Source organism: Emydura macquarii, unplaced genomic scaffold, assembly GCF_026122565.2.
Source record: "Emydura macquarii macquarii isolate MOO-44397 ecotype Brisbane River unplaced genomic scaffold, CSIRO-AGI_Emac_v2 contig_2473, whole genome shotgun sequence".
NCBI classification, from domain to species: domain Eukaryota; kingdom Metazoa; phylum Chordata; order Testudines; family Chelidae; genus Emydura; species Emydura macquarii.
The window spans coordinates 8,729,660-8,746,295 of NW_027132610.1; the positions used below are offsets into that span (position 1 = coordinate 8,729,660).

At 48.0% G+C, this 16,636-nt stretch overlaps 1 protein-coding gene and 1 long non-coding RNA gene across 2 annotated transcripts; one reads left to right on the top strand and one right to left on the bottom strand.

The window, feature by feature from the left end:
- Window positions 1-1,343: 1,343 nt before the first annotated feature.
- Window positions 1,344-2,558, bottom strand: LOC137162815 (uncharacterized). Its single transcript, XR_010922508.1, has 2 exons — window positions 2,264-2,558; window positions 1,344-1,696 (listed from the first exon to the last, which is right to left on the bottom strand). It is a non-coding gene; the product is annotated as an uncharacterized lncRNA (long non-coding RNA).
- Window positions 2,559-3,073: 515 nt separating this feature from the next.
- On the top strand, window positions 3,074-9,193 carry PDX1 (pancreatic and duodenal homeobox 1). The gene is made up of 2 exons (XM_067562735.1): window positions 3,074-3,479; window positions 8,567-9,193. Exons 1-2 carry the CDS (start codon window positions 3,074-3,076, stop codon window positions 8,977-8,979), a joined length of 819 nt encoding a protein of 272 aa, XP_067418836.1. The 3' UTR covers window positions 8,980-9,193.
- Window positions 9,194-16,636: the final 7,443 nt, after the last annotated feature.

Genomic DNA, 16,636 nt, shown 5'->3' on the forward strand with positions numbered 1-16,636 from the left:
GTTTTTCCTAAAGCAAGGACCGCTTGTCAGCTCTGCCCGGCCACGGTCGCTCTGAGCAGCTCCCACGGTGATGGACGCCCGTGTAAACAGCCTAGAAAGCGCTTGGTGTTGGGGGAAGGGAAAGTGCGCGTGTGTTTAGAAGTGACCTCAAGGGAACTGAGTGACAGCTTTGCTACTCAAAGGGACCGATCCTAACCCCGCTGGAATCAAAGGTAAAGCTCCAGTGACCACACAGGAGGTGGGATCCGACCCCGAAGTTTGTTTTCCTGCAAGAAGCCACGTTTGCCTGAAATGACCACCTGGCCATTGGTACCACACTGGGGACGTCTGCTTAAAAACCCGTGGTGCAGCACGGCCTACTGGCAGAGAGCGGGCCGCCCGAACACGAGCTCAGCCCGGGTCTTGCTGCTGAAATGTGAGTCTGCAGCTGAACTCTGGTTACCACCGAGGCCAAAACCGCTAAGGCTGCTCCCGCGGTTCACGAGGCCACTCCCACGGACTTGAGCAGAGCGACTCACCGGCCCTGACGTTTCACTCACGTGCTCGCAGGATCAGGCCCTCAAAAGCGCAAAACGAAGTGATTCAGAAACTCGGGCTGTTCACACCTGACACTCCCGTTTCTACCTAAACCCGGCAAGGAGGAGTCCAACCTGAGCAGACACCCCTTTCCATAAGCGTGCTCGGTTATGGAAGATGCAAAGCACGGGGTTTGCTTCTTGGGTTCCTCTCTGAAATATCGCCCGGCCTGTTTTGTTGGGGAGAGGGCGGCGGGGGGGGGGGGGGGGGGGGGGGGAGAGACGCCCGAGTAGCAGCCGTGTCTATCAGTAATTCTGGCTAATAAAATACTTTTTCACTATCCGCACTATAATTGGTTTACAACCTTTTTTGTTTATTTATCCATAAGAGCTACTGTTAAATGGCTTGGCAAAGCAATTGCTTAATGGCTCAATATTGAATCAAATGCTCAGTGTGCTTTTTAAGGGGCAGAGGGGTTTGGGAATGGATTCATAGCGGAAACCCATTTTAAATGTAATGGACTTGGAGGTTTTATGACCCCGGGCACCCTGCATTGGAGCAATCTACTAAGGACCTTTTCTGCTCAGTGGCATTTATTTCCGTTGGCTGCCATGCACCGAACATCTGACAAACCTTTCAACCCCGGCACGCTCTTTCCTGGGGCCCTGTGTTGCTAGCCCTCCGTCCAGAAGGCAGGTCTATGGACCCAGACGGGGTCCTTCATCTAGATGGCCCCGCTTCTGTCCCTTCGCCGTGGGCCAGCTCCGAGACAGGAACAGGTGGAAATGTTCAGCTTTTCTCCTCCCCCCCCCGCCCCCTTGCTCCCCTTTGGTGTTAGACAAAAACACATAAATACAGCGTGTGCAGGGAGAGCGCTCGAGAGAAACGCACCAGGAGAGGAGGAGTGCAAAGTCAGTACGAAGTGTGTGCGCGAGGGAACACAGGCAGGCAGGGAAATGATCTTTGTCCTTTTCAGTAGCTCTCCGCCTCCTCATAGCCTCGTCACCAAGTCAACCAGCACCAACTTCGAGCACATTATCTCCAAGGGTCAACACGTTCCAGCCAAGCTCCAGAGAAGTCTCCCCCACTAGCCCTTCGGCAATCAATGCGTTCGCTATCGGTCGCTCTATTGATAGCGCTGTGGTCTTCCCCAGCGAATACCCAGCGATGTCTTTATTCACTGCAGGACAAGGAAAGATTGCAGAGTCTCTGCCAGAAGATTGCTACGCAGATGGTCTTTTTCCCTAAGGAACATACACATGTACACACTCCTCTCTGTCTGTCCACACACACACCCCACACACTTCTGTCTATACACACCTGTGTGCCCCCGCTACTCACATATGTAGACCAATACATCCATCTAGACATACACACGTGTCATGCAAACACATTTGTGCAATTTGAATAGCACCCATTAAAAAGAAAAAGTCGGATTTAGTCCTTGCAAAGAGGTTGTGAAATATTAACAACAAAACACAACACAGGACAATCAGGAGTGAATATGAAAGGGACGCAGAATTTCCCACCCAACTTTTAAAGCAAATTTACCTACCCAATGCCGATATTTTTCTTGTATTGTGTGTGTTGTGTTAATCAAATTGCGCATATCTAAGTGTACGAATATCTATGTAGGTTCGTGTTTTTACGATACCTGTGTGGTTTTTGGTGATGGATGTGTCTGTGTGAGTAGAGTGAAATAGTTAGAGAGAGGGACAGAGATACAGAGAGTCACCTAAAAACTTACCCAGGTTACAGAAGGCAATGAACCAGAGGCTAGTCAATGTGATGTAGGAAAGGATTCGTTTTCATTATCTTGAATTCTTGAGTCCCACGTTTGAGTAAATGAGAATGTGACAATGCGATAAGCAGCGGGTGGCCTTTCTAATCTAACTCACACACGGAGAGAGGTTTCCCCAGTGAGGTTCAAAACTCAACAATGCTGGGGCACTTTTTGTTGATTGAGCCTAGACAAACTTTAGTGAAAGCACGTCCACCTGCGCTATCTTGAAACGTACAATACACACATTGACTCTCTCTACCCCCCCCCCCCCCGCATCTATCTATCTATCTATCTTTCTGTCTGTCTGTACACACCAGCCACCTACATACCTATATACACCTATACACAAAAACAGCACAATGGCATTGCGCAATTTGAGTAACAGATCCTAACCCCCCCCTCCCATCCTAAATAGGTGTGCTTAATTCCCCCCCACACACACACACACACCCATAATACACGATGGTGTGTGATGCACTGATTGTCAATACTGTGACGCTGCAGCAGGCTCGGAGCGCGTCTCCCTCCCAGTAAAGCGAAAACCGCTCGCCCCAGCCCCCGGGTGTTCCTTCTTATAGGAAACGCCCCGCCCAATGGGGAGCTGAGCGTGGCTCACGTGGGGCGAAGTGGAGCCTATGGGGAGGCAACCCGAAGCCGGCCCAGTCTCTGTTTCATCATCAGCTCTCACAGGTGAAGGGGACCTGTCAAAGCAGACCTCAAAGCTAGCCGGAGCGGGAGCGCCTTCTGCTTCGCTAGCCCAGATCCCTTCCAGCCATGAACACGGAGGAACAGTATTATGCATCGACCCAGCTCTACAAGGACTCGTGTGCGTTTCAAAGACCCCAGGCACAGGATTATAACCAGAACCCCCCAGCCTGCCTGTACATGGGCAGACAGCAGCAGACACCTTACTCCAGTGCTTTAGGTGCTCTGGAACAAGGCAGCCCGCCAGACATTTCACCCTACGAGGTACCCCCCATTACAGAGGATCCAGAGGTCTCCCATCTTCATCACCATCACCACCATCACCATCATCACCCTCAGCTTCCTCATCCCCACCAGGAAGTTATTCCATTTGCAGATGGGACTGACACGGGGGCTTTAGAGGAACCAAGAGTTCAGTTGCCTTTCCCATGGATGAAATCCACCAAATCTCACGCCTGGAAGGGACAGTGGACGGGTAAGATAGCCGCCTTCTTCTGCTGCTGCCGTGGCTTCCTCTCCTTCTGTCTTGTACAATGTCAAGGAAACCTTTTCATCATTAATAATTCTCATCCCCTTTCGGGTCACCCTAAATGAAGCCTACGTTTGGGATAGCCCCGCATGTGATACTTTCAAAAAGAGGCTCGGGGAAATTCCCTGTCATTGATCTGTTTTACTGGGATGTATGCCAGACACGCAAGATTTCTCCTGTAAATGTTTCTCCTCTTCCAATTCCATAAAATCCCACTTTTATGAAGTGTTGGGGTCAGTCTGGCATTAGGAACAGCGCCATTTTTAAATGGGGATGGATTTCAGTGTCCTGTTATCTATGAGTCCATTTTGTATTTCAAACCTGTATATACAGTATACTATGGAAACTCCTATGTAATATAAACATGTAACCTGTATCCAGGAATACGTAACCAGTTATTATGCCTTATATGAAGCCATCGCATTTCAAATCAATACCAAAGAAAAGCTAAGGAATAAAATATGAATCCTTTCCTAGCGGCCTTCAGGTTTCTACTAGGGTGAAGGCAAAGCGATTGCAATTATATTTAGCCCTTATATTGTTCTTTACTGTGGCAAAGCACTGAACAAATATTAACTAATTAGTTTAACTAATTCACTAATTAGCACTAAGTACCAGGCTAAAGTTGATACTGATCTAAGCTAAACACACAGTGTGCTGCTGTTTCAACCCACCTGCCCAGGTGCCTGTAGTACAGGGATTTATACGGATCTCGCTGCCACTTTGTTAGCAGAAAATCCCATCCGGTCGCTGGGGAATATTACATCTGTCGGGACGCTAACCTGTCCGAGCCCCAAACTCCCACTGCAGTCAATAGGGTATGCCAAACATGCAGGGTGGAGACCCGTACCTAACAGAAGGGAGAAGGAAAATACAAGGGCCCCCGTCTTGTAGACAGTGAGGGTGAAATCCTGGCCATATTGAAATCGCCAGGAGCTTTGCCTTTTGACTTCAGTAGGACCAGGATCTCCCCCTGAGAGCTGTACCTTTCACTTCAGGGAGAGCTGGATCTGCTCCGGAAAATGCAGGCTTTGCTACCTGTCTCAGTACTGGCAGGGCAGAGGGAGCGCCGAATAGGAAATGGGCAACTTCCAGTGGAAATGCTGAGGGCTACCCACAGAGTCAGATCCTGGGGAAAGCCCATGTTGTGCCATCGCTTTCAGACTCCCTCGTTGATTTCACTGGGGGGAGGGGGGGAGCGGTCTGCGTAAAAACCAGATGGCACAGAATGTCCTGAATATCTCACAGCCACGTTGCTGTTTGAAACGCCCTTACAATAACAGAGTAAACTAAAAGATATTTTGCAAGTAGCATTAAACCCGAAATCGTTCTTTAAATATCCTGATAAACCCGCCTACCTGGCCGTTCAAGTTTTGTCTGTATCCGATTGTTTTGGCCTTCATTATATTTTACTGTGGAAACCATTTATCCCTAGGCAGGGGACACAATACACAAACCGAATTCGCTGCCTGCCAGCAAGAGAAGAAACTCTATCTAGACAGAAAGTTCCGTTGTAGAACAATATTTCTGTCTCTCGCTGCACAATGTTATCTTGCCCTGTGCCTTGTGCACTCTTTGTCACACCTCTACTGCAAATATTACATTAATGGTTGTGTTCAAACAGACAGTTGAAAAGGTAGTAAAATATTGAAATAATGGTGAAAAATTCTGGTCATTACGTTAAGTTGCAAACAAGAATCAAACTGTGTTCTTTGCTCCTGTATAATCTGAAAGGAAAAGAAAATACTGCAAAAAATGGACGTCTTTCCTTTCACCCATTTTAAGGGCAAATATATTCGAAGAGTTTTTGATCTAGGGATAAAATAATAGCCATTTCAGATGTGTTTAATAAATAGAAACAAATCAGATATGCTCTTTCTTTTCTCACAGTTTAATATAAGGAGAGATCCCTAAAAATTAAAAATCATTAACAGACTCTCCCATACTGATTTTTTCAATTAATCTTAGTAGCTGCGTCCATAAAATCTTGGTTCATATATATATATATATATATATATATATATATATATATACACACACACTTATATTTATAATATATATAGATATATATTTATAATATAAATATAAGTAATTATATGTAAATATAATATTTATATATACACACTCTCTTATATTTACATTATATGTACATAGTATATTTATGTAATTTGTATAGAGTATGTTTTCTATATAAATGTACGTACATATACCTGTAAACGCACATTATATATATACATATAGTGGCGTATATATTTGTATGAACGTGCACTTATATTTACAAATAATTATAACAGAACCAAGCAGCATCCTCCTTAAGAAATATCTTGGAATTAAGTTCATTTGGATGAATTACGTAGCTGGTTATCGGCAGCGGTGTCGTCTACCAACAGGACCCAGATTCTGAGCAATGCAAGGATTCGGAAATCGCTGCAGACACACTTCATTGCACGTTAACATATACCGGTAATAACGAGTAGGGGATGAAAAATATCTTACATACAAGTAACCGTAAGCAACTGGCCTTGAGCCTTCTCCCATTGCAGTCAATGGCATTAGGACTAATCCGTTGCAAATTCCCATCCGGTTAAGGAAAACTTCTCTTTCCAGGAATCGGCCTTTCCTTTCCTTTCCTTTTTTTTTTTTTTTTTTTTTTTTTTTTAAGATTTTGAGGTTTGGAGCAACCTTTTTTTTTTTTTTTTTTTTTGCACTTGCATAAACTGATAATAACCAGTAGTCATGGACTTCAGTGGAGTTTGGGGTGTCTCGAGGAAAGAAGGAGGAGCCTCAAGTTAGTCGCCAAACAAAAGATTTACACTTTTGCACACGAATGCTAAAAGCCGGGGTCCCCGATGGCGCTGCTGAACGACTCTCCTCCGTCGAAACAGGGTTTGTAACTAGAATTCACACGGCCCACGAAAAGCAACATGAGGGCCTTGCCCTGATAGTTCTCGTGCAAACTTCCTCTTGAATTCCCGACGGGAGCTTTGCCTATGTTTCTGCAGCCCTTCATTTCTGGTTTTATAATTATGGGCACAATAATAATTTTTTAAAAAATAGACATTTAACGATGAGTGGCGGATAAATCGAACGGCCCCGGATATTTAAATGGGTGTTAGTGGACCCCCAGAGAAGGTAGCTAATAACAAGAAACAATCATTTAGAAAGTAGCCTTTCCCTTTCGGCGCCTAAAGATCTTGTACGTTGTGAAGGCTATTTGCTGAAAACATCAACAATGAATTAAAATGACTCTCTGTCTGAAGCGTGTTTAACCTTAGAAGATCCCCCTACAATACTCGTCGTTCAGCAAACACCCAGGGAAAGGGAGAGGTTACTGGGAACTAGGAATCTGTTCTAAGACTGTCGGGATGGGTTTTGCACATTGTCACACCAGCCATGTAGACTCATTCACAGCTGCCATTATGTTATGAAGCCTAATTTCTGATTAACTAGTTGCAATACGCTTTAGGGTCTGATCCGGCTGGGTTCTGCCTGCCTAATTTAGGACTGCAGGATCCAGTGTGTTTGGTGTGGTTTGGTTTTTTTGTTTATTTGCTTTGTTTTTTGTTTCTTTGGGGTTTCTTTTTAATGTAACTCTTAACATATCCGTATGGAAAACAGTCTCTGTGAACACAAGAGACGCTTATTTCTTTATTTTATTTTATTTATTGAGTTTCAGCATTTGGGGAATGGTATTTGCCTTTATAAAATGACTGGGAAGATGCCTGGATTAAGACTAATCAGTTGCAAATTCCCAGCCGTTTAAGGAAAACTTCTCTTTCCAGGAGTCTGCCTTTCCTTTTGTAAAGTCAACAGTGATTTTGAGGTTTTGATTTATAGTAACAATCCGGGGTTGGGTGGGTTTTTTTTTTTTTTTTTTTTGGGGGGGGGGGGGTTTGTTTGGGGTTGTTTTGGTTTTTTGTTTTTTCCGCTTCTGTAAACTGAAAATACCCGGTAGACATTGACTTCCGTGGAGTTTGGGGTGCTCAAGAAAAGAAGGAGAAGAAGCCTCTGAATTAGACCGAGTCTAGCGGTTAAAAAAAAAAGGTTTAAACTTTTGCACCCAAATTATAGAAGCCGAGGTCCCCGATGGCCCTGCTGAAAGAAGGACGCTCATTTTCCTACAGCAGAAGTGATGAATAAATGGCATTGGCTGCAGTGGCAGCTTCTCAGTCTGTACACGCGGCCAGAGAGGGCGTGAGGTTTTGGGGAGTTTTAATTTACAGGAAAAACAAAAACAAAAAAAAACCTTGTGGTTTTGTAAGTCAAAGGCAGCTCAGATATTTTTTTCAAGTGTGAAGTTTACGGATCGCCCTGTGCCAGTATCCATCAGCCAGTTTTACAAAGTTACCCAATACAGTGGCTGTTCTCCGCCCCACACACACACGAGGGGCCATATCATTTAGTCGCTTTTGAGACCTTGATTGCAACTGAGTACTTGCGTTCGAAACCTTGCTGCTACAATGTGGCCCGGGGATTTTACTAGGGATCCATACCACCCCACGCGCATTGTTACCACAATGGATTTACAGTTAACAAGCGGAGCAGCTTCGAATTCAGGTCTTTGCTCTGGGCCGGTGTTCCTAAAGCAACAGTCTTAAAACTCCACCTCGGCCCTTGAATGCCTTTTGTCTTGTTAGTTTCATTCTTTAAAGGGCAGAATCCATCCATACCCGTCCCTCAGTGTCTTGTGCCGGATTTATAAACCTTTTCGTGTCCAGACAACGATTTGCACCGGAGCTTGGGCTCAGTCTGTTTTATTCAAAACAAAATCGCCAGACAGGCCCCTGGTTTAAATGTTGTCTGGGCGGCGAAAGAGTGTCCCGATCATCCAATAAACCGCCCCTCTGTAAGGAAAAGGGGAAGCCTGATGGGAAAAAAAACCTGCCCGCCTTGTGTTATTGACAAGAACTTTCTATTGCTATTGGAGCGTCGCTCCAGGTTCTTCTGATCCCTGGCGGGTCCCAGAGGGAATGATCTCCTTCGCAAAGAGAGGTTCCTCCCCGGATAAATTGTTAACTTTCTTTTCTCTTTAGGTGGCTCCTACGTGGTAGAGCAAGAGGAGAATAAGAGGACGAGGACAGCCTACACCAGAGCCCAGCTCCTGGAGTTAGAGAAGGAGTTCCTTTTTAACAAGTACATCTCCAGGCCCCGGCGCGTGGAGTTGGCTGTCATGCTGAACTTGACAGAGAGACACATAAAGATCTGGTTCCAGAATCGGAGGATGAAGTGGAAGAAGGAAGAGGATAAAAAGAGGGGAGGGGCAGGAGGAGGGGGAAGCAGCAAGGACCCTGAGCAAGACTGTGTGGTGTCCTCTGGGGAGCTGCCGGGGAAAGAGGAGATCCAGCAATGCCACCCTGGGAACCTGGCCTCGGCGGCCTCCGGAGAGCTGCTCCCCTCCAGCCTCACTGCTTCACCCCAGCCCTCTAACAACGCCCCGCGAAGGTAGCAGGACACTCGGTGAAAGGAATGTCGGCGCCCGAGCATTGGCAGGTGCCGTGTAGACGGGGTAAGCGTTAAGGTAACGGGAGACGGGACCGGGGGGGGGCGCCGCCTCCCGAAGCCTCAGCTGTCATGTGGATCCTTGCCGTGCACCCCAGGGGAACCCTGTGCTTTAGAGCTACGCCCGTGCCCGTGTGGAAACATTAAAGGTGTTTGGCTGCAGCAGAGAAAGGCTCGGTGTGGTTTGTGGGGGCCCGGGTGGGTGTGTCCTCGCTGTGGTTTCTTCTCGCCCCGGCAAGATCCGGTTGTCCAGCCGGCCTACAAACAAGACAATGGCCTCTTCTGCTGGGTGTCCCCGGGAGAAGCGGCTCAAGGGGGCACCTGGGGGAGCCCTTGCTGAGATTCAGCTTACAGGAGCAATTCCTGCTTCTGGGGAGGTGGATGGTGTGTGTGTGGGGGGGAGGGCAGACCACCCCAGGGCACATGATCAGTTGAAACTTCAGGCAATGGAGATCTGGGGGCGAGAGAAGAGAAGCCACAATCTCCCGCTCAGTTTTGACGCAGATGTGGACGGTGGGCCCGATTCTCCAACAAAGCTGCGTACCCCCAGCACCGGCTGACTTCCCCTGGAGCGGAGGGCGACCCTCCCTTCCGAAATCCGGCCCGAGAGGCGCTGGCATGAACATGCTTTTTCCAAAGAGACGCCCCAAACATCGGCCACTCTCCTTCTGCGTTCTGAACTGGATTGTCTTTCCTTGAGAAAACTTACCAAAACTTTCTGTAAGGTGGACTTGGTTGCTGTTGGGTTTCTGTTGTTGTTGTTGTTGTTGTTGTTGTTAAGACACGGTGTTAGTAACTCAGAAATGCAGTTAGGTAGCTAGCTAGATCATTTTCTCACACACGTATGAGTCTATGATTTGTGTGGCTATATATGTGTCTCTATAGCCCACCGGTACGCATCTCGTCTGTATGCATGTGTGTGTATGTACGGGAGCAATCTATCGTGTAAGTTTGGAGTCAGAAAGACTGTCTGAGTCTTCAGAAAAAGAGGCTGCTACGCGGGAAGCTTTGGTGACAGTCCTGTTTGTGTCCTGTTTGTGTGATTTGCAACAGCACTGCACACCCCGTAGGACTCTCGCAAAGGCGGGACTGCCTGCAGAGCATCCCGGAACGAATTTTGAACAGAAAGGGCATTAGGGGGATTAGGATCCGCCGGAGATTTAAACTCGCTGGGACCCGATCTTGCTTTCTGGGGCACCCAAGCCTTCCCGTTCAAGCCACTGCAAGCTCGGAGCGCAGGATCGGGCCCTTACCTGGGCAGATGCTGAGTTTTAGTTAAAACAAAACTCCGCTCAAAAGTCAGCGAGGAGGCTGGCGCTCTGGGGCAGTGTTTTCCGTGCGGTAAGGACAGGGCAAATTGACTCCTCCTCACGCGGGTAGAGAGCTGGCACTGAATGCAAGGCAGGGGCACAGAACCCAGGGGCAAGTGATCATCTGGACAGGTGTGTTCTTAGTTTAATTTGCGAGCATCAGCAGTTGCCTTTAAGTAGCCCTTAAACACAACTGGGGGCCATATTAGGCCGTCAGGTTTTAAAAGGAACGATCATGGCATTATTTGTGGTTTTGGTGGGGATTTTGTTTGGTGTATTTGTTTTTCTTTTTGTCCCTACCGGGGTTCATTTAAAACAATTCTGGTGGGTGTGTGGATACGGTTTGTGCAGAAGGCTTGTGAGTAGAAAGCTTAACAGCGACAATATCAGTCTGTCTGGGCAATATTTCCCGACAAAATCCCCCAAATCCCCGGGGAAAGATTTCGCTGGGAAAAGGAAAGAGTTTGTGTGTGTGTGTGTGTGTGTGTGTGTGTGTGTGTTCTGCTTTCCTTAAAAAAATTCTGACCGAGAGGAATCAAAAAGTAACTCAAAGAGCAGCAGTCCGACTGAATCAGCCAGAAAACCAGATGCGAATTGGGACACGCCTGCTGACTGGGAGCGAAAGCAAACTGCATCGCCGCCCTGATCAGCCAGTGTGTGGGGGGGGAATGGCAAAGCTTACAGACAGCATCGATCGTTTTGTCTGTTTTGGTCCAAGAATAGAAATAAATAGTTAGCGGCGAGAGATCGCTGCCTAGGTCTGGGTCCCTGCTACGCTGTTGTTCCCCTGTCGGTGCTGTGCATGGGGGGTGGGGAGGCTGCGCTTGTCGCATCACCCACAAACCTTTGTACAAAATGAAGCCAATGCCCGAGTGTATTAGCTTTTCATACAGGCAGGCACAGGTGGAGATCTCGATAGATAATATCTTCATGGCGACTGCACTCGCGCAGGGGGAATTCAGGTCTACGTGTACCTTACGGTCAAGTATCAGCTCGGTCCGAGTGTTTGAGATTGCAGGACGGGCATGTTGGGGGAGATTTTGTATTTCCTTTCACATCCGTGGAGCTAACGGCTGCCACTGTACAAAAGAGGCGCTTGAAAGACATGGGCTTGTGCCCCTTTCTGGTAGCGCGGTATTTGGCGAGTCCAAGCGCGCAGGACGCTGTGTGCGCCCGTGATCGGCAGCTGGCTTTCAGAAGTCCAGGCCTGAGTAACCTGTGTCCATCTGCGATTTCAAGGGACCTTCCTCCCCCCTCCTCTCCTGACTCAGTATTTGCCCATTACGGGAAACTCCTCGGTATCCCAACAACCGCAGCACAGGCACTCGAAGCGAAAGAAACGTGATAGTTCAGCAGCTCACCCACCTAAAAGGGGGTGAAATTAAATTAAGTAAACAAGTAGCATGAAGTAGCCTAACACTCGCTTCGCAGTTAGTTAATAGGAGTGTCACCTGCCTGCGGACTGCAGGATCGGGGCCCAGCTAGTCTAGATTCCTAGATGAAATCTGTCATTTCAAATGTTCTGGGCAGACCCATGGAAACATTCAGATCCTGGCGGCAGGCTACCAAAAGTACCCACTCCGCCGCTGTCAGCTAGACACTGAACAACAATCGACTCGTCTTGCTATGCCCGGCTGGATAAAGCCCGAAGTCAATGCGAATTTAGTTTCAGGCCTCTGAGGAAAGAGAGAAAGAAAAACCAACCAGTGATGAAGCCAATAAAATACCTGAGAACAGAGACATCAAATATTAATGGCCAGCAGGAAGCAGTTAATTCAAGCGCCAGCCTGAATGTCTCGATTATTACTCATTTGTACTTAACACCTCGGCGCCTCCGCCACGGACCAGATCTCTTCTCCAGCTGCGTCCGAGCAAGCGCCGCATGGGAAGCTCACGAAGCCCGAGAGCTTCAAGACTCGCCTCTCATTTTTCAGCTCTGGGACGCACTAAAACTTGTGGCCATTCACTGAAACGGCTCGTTCTGGGAGCAGGCCACAAACATCCCGCTGGGCTCAGTGTCCGGGGTTCCAATGGTGTGACGGTAACCAGCTAGAGCATCCCTTGCTAATCTTCATGCCCCTTTTCTCTGGAAGGCGGGGGGTGCCGGGGGTGTTCCCTGTGGACTTTGTTCTTAGTTTGGGGGGGGGGGTGTTGGTGTATTTAATAACAGCAAAGGGAAGAGGGCGAGAGTAACCTAAAGGCAGGCACAAGGCTGTGAAATAAGAATGAACCAGGCAAATACGAAGCAACAATCGGGAGACACTTCCCGGTCCGGAGCACAAACGTGGTATTTGGAGGAGCCAGTAGATCCGACTCGAGTCAGCGCAGCCTCGCTCACCTGTGGACGCTTCTCCGCGAGTCAGGGTCGCCAGCCCCCCTGCGCAGGGCCCCGGGCCAGCGCTCTTGGCCGGCACACGCGCTATTTGCCTGAGTCACTTGGGTTGGGCCGGATCGGGCCTTTCCTCTGCTGCGTCCAACCCTGTGGTTTTGGTGTGGAGGGTCCCGGTCCCGCTTCTTCTGGCTGTGGAGCGGAGAGAAAGCCCGGTCATTGAGGGGCTGGGGCAGGAAGGTATGGCGGGGAGGGGCGGAGGGGGGACGGTCATCAATGAGTCGCCTGCTGGGCTAGAAACGTGCGCTCACCCACGGATCGACACCGGCCACTGCTGGGCGCTTGGAAGCCCTCGGGGAGGCTTTCATCCAGCGCCGGGGCGGGTCCGGAACCTCGGGCTGGCCTGGATGGAGGCCCCTGGCTTGCATCACTATGTACATCCCGGCACTCGGCCGCGGCGTGCGCGCTTTGGGGCGCTGGGATGGTGAAAGCAGCTTCTCCCGTGCCCCCTCCCTGCAGCGACAGGGCTCGCTGGAGCCACGACGCAAGGCGGCGACCCAGGGAAGTGAAGCTGCCCACAGAGCCGGGGCGGACAGAGCGGGGATCGCCCGCGCGGGGCTGCCCCAGCAGAACGAGACACGCCGGGCTCAGGCCAGGCCAGGTCCATGGCCCTAACTGGGGAGCGCCCAGCTCGCGGGGCACCTGGGCGCACACCGAGCGCGGCCTCTCCAGGCTGGGCTCGAACCCACCGCGCGGCGGCCGGGCTCGGAGCGCAGGGCGCGGGGCTCAGGCGCCGATTGACGGGGGCGGAAAGCCTCGCGCGCTCTTTAGTTCAGGCCTGTGGATTTATCGGCAAGGTTCGGGGGGGGAGGTGCGCCCCGGCCGAAATACAAGTACAGAAATCAAGGCAGCCGCTGCGCCGCGCCCCCCCCCCCCCCAACCGAAGAGAAGGAGCAGCCGCAAAAGAACCAACCCCCTGTTGTTCCCCTCCCCCCCAACTTCAACTCACACATCAGCTCCCTGCGCACGGGAGCGGGAGCGCTGTATCTCCGCGGGGGGGGGGTACCCCAGGGCAGGGGATCCGAAGGCGTGAGCCTTGCAGAGGACTCCCAGGGTCAGCATCTGCATCGTAGCTGAGAAGCCCCAAAAGAGATTGGGACCCCGTTGTGCCAGGCGCTGTACACACACAAAGTGAGACAGTCCCTTTTGTCTCAAAGATTTTACCATCTAAACCAAAGTGGGCGAGGAAGAGAAACTGAAAGAAGTCACTTGCTTAAAATCACACTGCGGGTCAATGGCAGAGCTGAGCGGATCTACCGACTGCTAATCCAGCGCTCTAGCCCCTAGGACACGGCACCTCCCAAGAATATATTATATTATAATTGATATTCACTCTAGGTGCTTCCCAAAGCACACAGAGACAGTCCCTGGACTGAATCACTATTATATTATATTTTGTCGCCATACATGCATATTTGCATTTATGTGTAAGGAAATCTGAATATTTATGGGAAGTTGTGATGCAGGTTGTACAAGGGCAACCTGCATCAAATTCCCTGCTCCAGTGATCAGTGCAACTGTACTCAATGGGCAAGAGCTTGCATTGATTTTAAGCAAAACTCACCTAAATAGGTTAGAGAGATGTTCTGCTTAAAATATAATATAATAGGATCTACATAAATAAGAGTTTCCAAAATATAGTCTTATCTCCTTTATTAAAAGGAATTTACTGGTATATTGACATGTAAAGTTGCTGTGGCTAAGTTTGATTATCTGATTATTTTGTTGCTTAAATTCTCCTTGCACTTTCAGTAGAATATGGTATTCAATTCCTGTCCTACACAGTTGTGCAGTATTGTCATGCACTGTTAAACAGTTGTCACCTTTCATCCCAAAGCGGAGGTAATTTTATGTCTAACTATCTGACTTACATGTATAAATTGCATTATATGATCCTGAATCTTCTGTCAAAGATGCAAGTTTTAGCCCATCCACTTTAGTGAGGTTGTTCTTGATTTACACCAGTGTGAATGAATGCAGACCCAGATCCTATTTTATTTTTAAAGAAGAACGTTTTTAACAGCATAAACACATAACTGTGGCATGCTTTTTATTTCTGGCTATGGGGCCCATCCTCTTCTGACCTATGTGAATGGGAATACTACCACTGAGAAACAGAAGCAGGTTTGGGCCCCATGTGGGTTAAAACATGTCCATCGTGCTACAGCACACCAAGAAATGTAATGCAGTCAGTTCAGCACCCAACCTGCCTAAAGGTGTGTTTTAGACTCTTTGGTTTAGTAGTTGCACAGCTGATATAGTTCATGTCACTGCACATAGAAAGCAAAAGCCCAGACATACTGCATTTGCAACTAGCACACCTTGCTTGCCATGAAACCATAAGTAATAACACACCACCAGCTGGAATTCTGTGGATACAAATATGAAAAATAAATGGTCTAAATTTGATTTAAAACATTTTTTGTGGAAAAGGGGAATAGGTTTTGTGGTGCATTTAGATTTGCTTATTGGATAACACTTGGTTCCTTTTTCTATGCCGCTGAGACATCTGTTGGAAGGAAGTGCCCTCCAAATACCACGTGTGTTAGTTTTGCTTTCTTTTTTATATAAAACCACACAAGATTCCTGGCCAGATTATTGCCCTGTGGGCCTCTGGAGCCCAGGAGTAGGATTCAGTCCCTCCAGCACTCCAGCACTTATGAAGAAATAACATTTCCCTGCACCAGGCTCCAGAGGAGCACAGTAAGGAACAGGTCTTGATACACCTTTAAAAAGTCATAGCCTGCTTTTCCTCACCAGCTGTCATTTGCCAGTGCACAGGATGCACAAAGACATGACCAAGCCTGTTTGTTTGGTAAGTACTGCTGGTAGGACTAGTCATTCCACTCCTCCCCTTTCTTGCTCCCTCCAGCATTTGTACCCTAACTTTAGCTGCTTTTGCACAGGTGTGCTGGGGGAGGGGTTCGTTGTACTTTCTTCTTCCTCTAGAGCACATGTGCAGGACCTTTCACTCTTAGGTACCTTGGTGAAGGGCACGACAGATAAATAGACACATAACTTCAGAGTTCTGAATTTTACATTTCTTATTTTCTGTCCCAGTTGCTTCACTTTCCTAATACACCAGGAATATAGGGCTTGATCTTCAGAGGCATCAGAGTTCCCTTCAGTGGCATTATGACATCTTTCTTCCCCTCCTTGATCCTGAGGACCACTAGGGGTTGGTGTGGCCCAAAGTGCAAGCTAGAGAGAGGTCTGAGAAAGAGAGAGAATGACTTCAGGGGCACTAAAAGTGAGCACCCACATTTGGTAATGATGGCCTAATTCGCTATAAACAATTGTGCTACAAACACACATATAGAAGTAAACATGGTCCTGCCTACCCTGAAGAACTTTCAGTCTAACACATGATTGATTACAAAGCATGATCAACGAATCATATGAGTGAATCTTCTTCCATTGAACCATGCACTCGTGTGTTCATGTTAGATGGGTTACTAGGATCTGGCTCATAAATGCTAGATTATGCTGATGTTATTTAATTAATGTATTCCTATATTTCAAACAGACATTTTGTCTAATAAAATAAATAACAGGTCTCAGTCACTAATGTATTCTCCCCAGTCTGATGCCAGTGTAACCACTAACTTTCAAGGTCATTATACTAGTGTAATGCCAGTAAGGTCTGTGACAATCGAGCCCAGAGATTCATACATAGAGGAATCACAGGAGAGTATAAGATCAAGTACATTAAAAACAATGCACTTCTAAAACCAATGGCAAACAATGGTTTCTTTTGTTTCATTTTTACACCTAAGATGAACTGGCCAATACAACCAAATTTTGGAAGTCAGGGATGCTTCAGACTCTTTTTGTTAGAGATTTTAGATTGTATCTTTGCCAAAGCAAATGTCCTGCTGATTCTCACCTCTTTAGGTGGTCAAGGA

Bases quoted from the DNA above. Each gene is read 5' to 3' on its own strand.
- PDX1 (XM_067562735.1), top strand. From the start codon at position 3,074: ATGAACACGGAGGAACAGTATTATGCATCGACCCAGCTCTACAAGGAC. The intron at 3,480-8,566 runs GTAAGATAGCCG...TTTTCTCTTTAG, and splicing joins CTGGAAGGGACAGTGGACGG to GTGGCTCCTACGTGGTAGAG.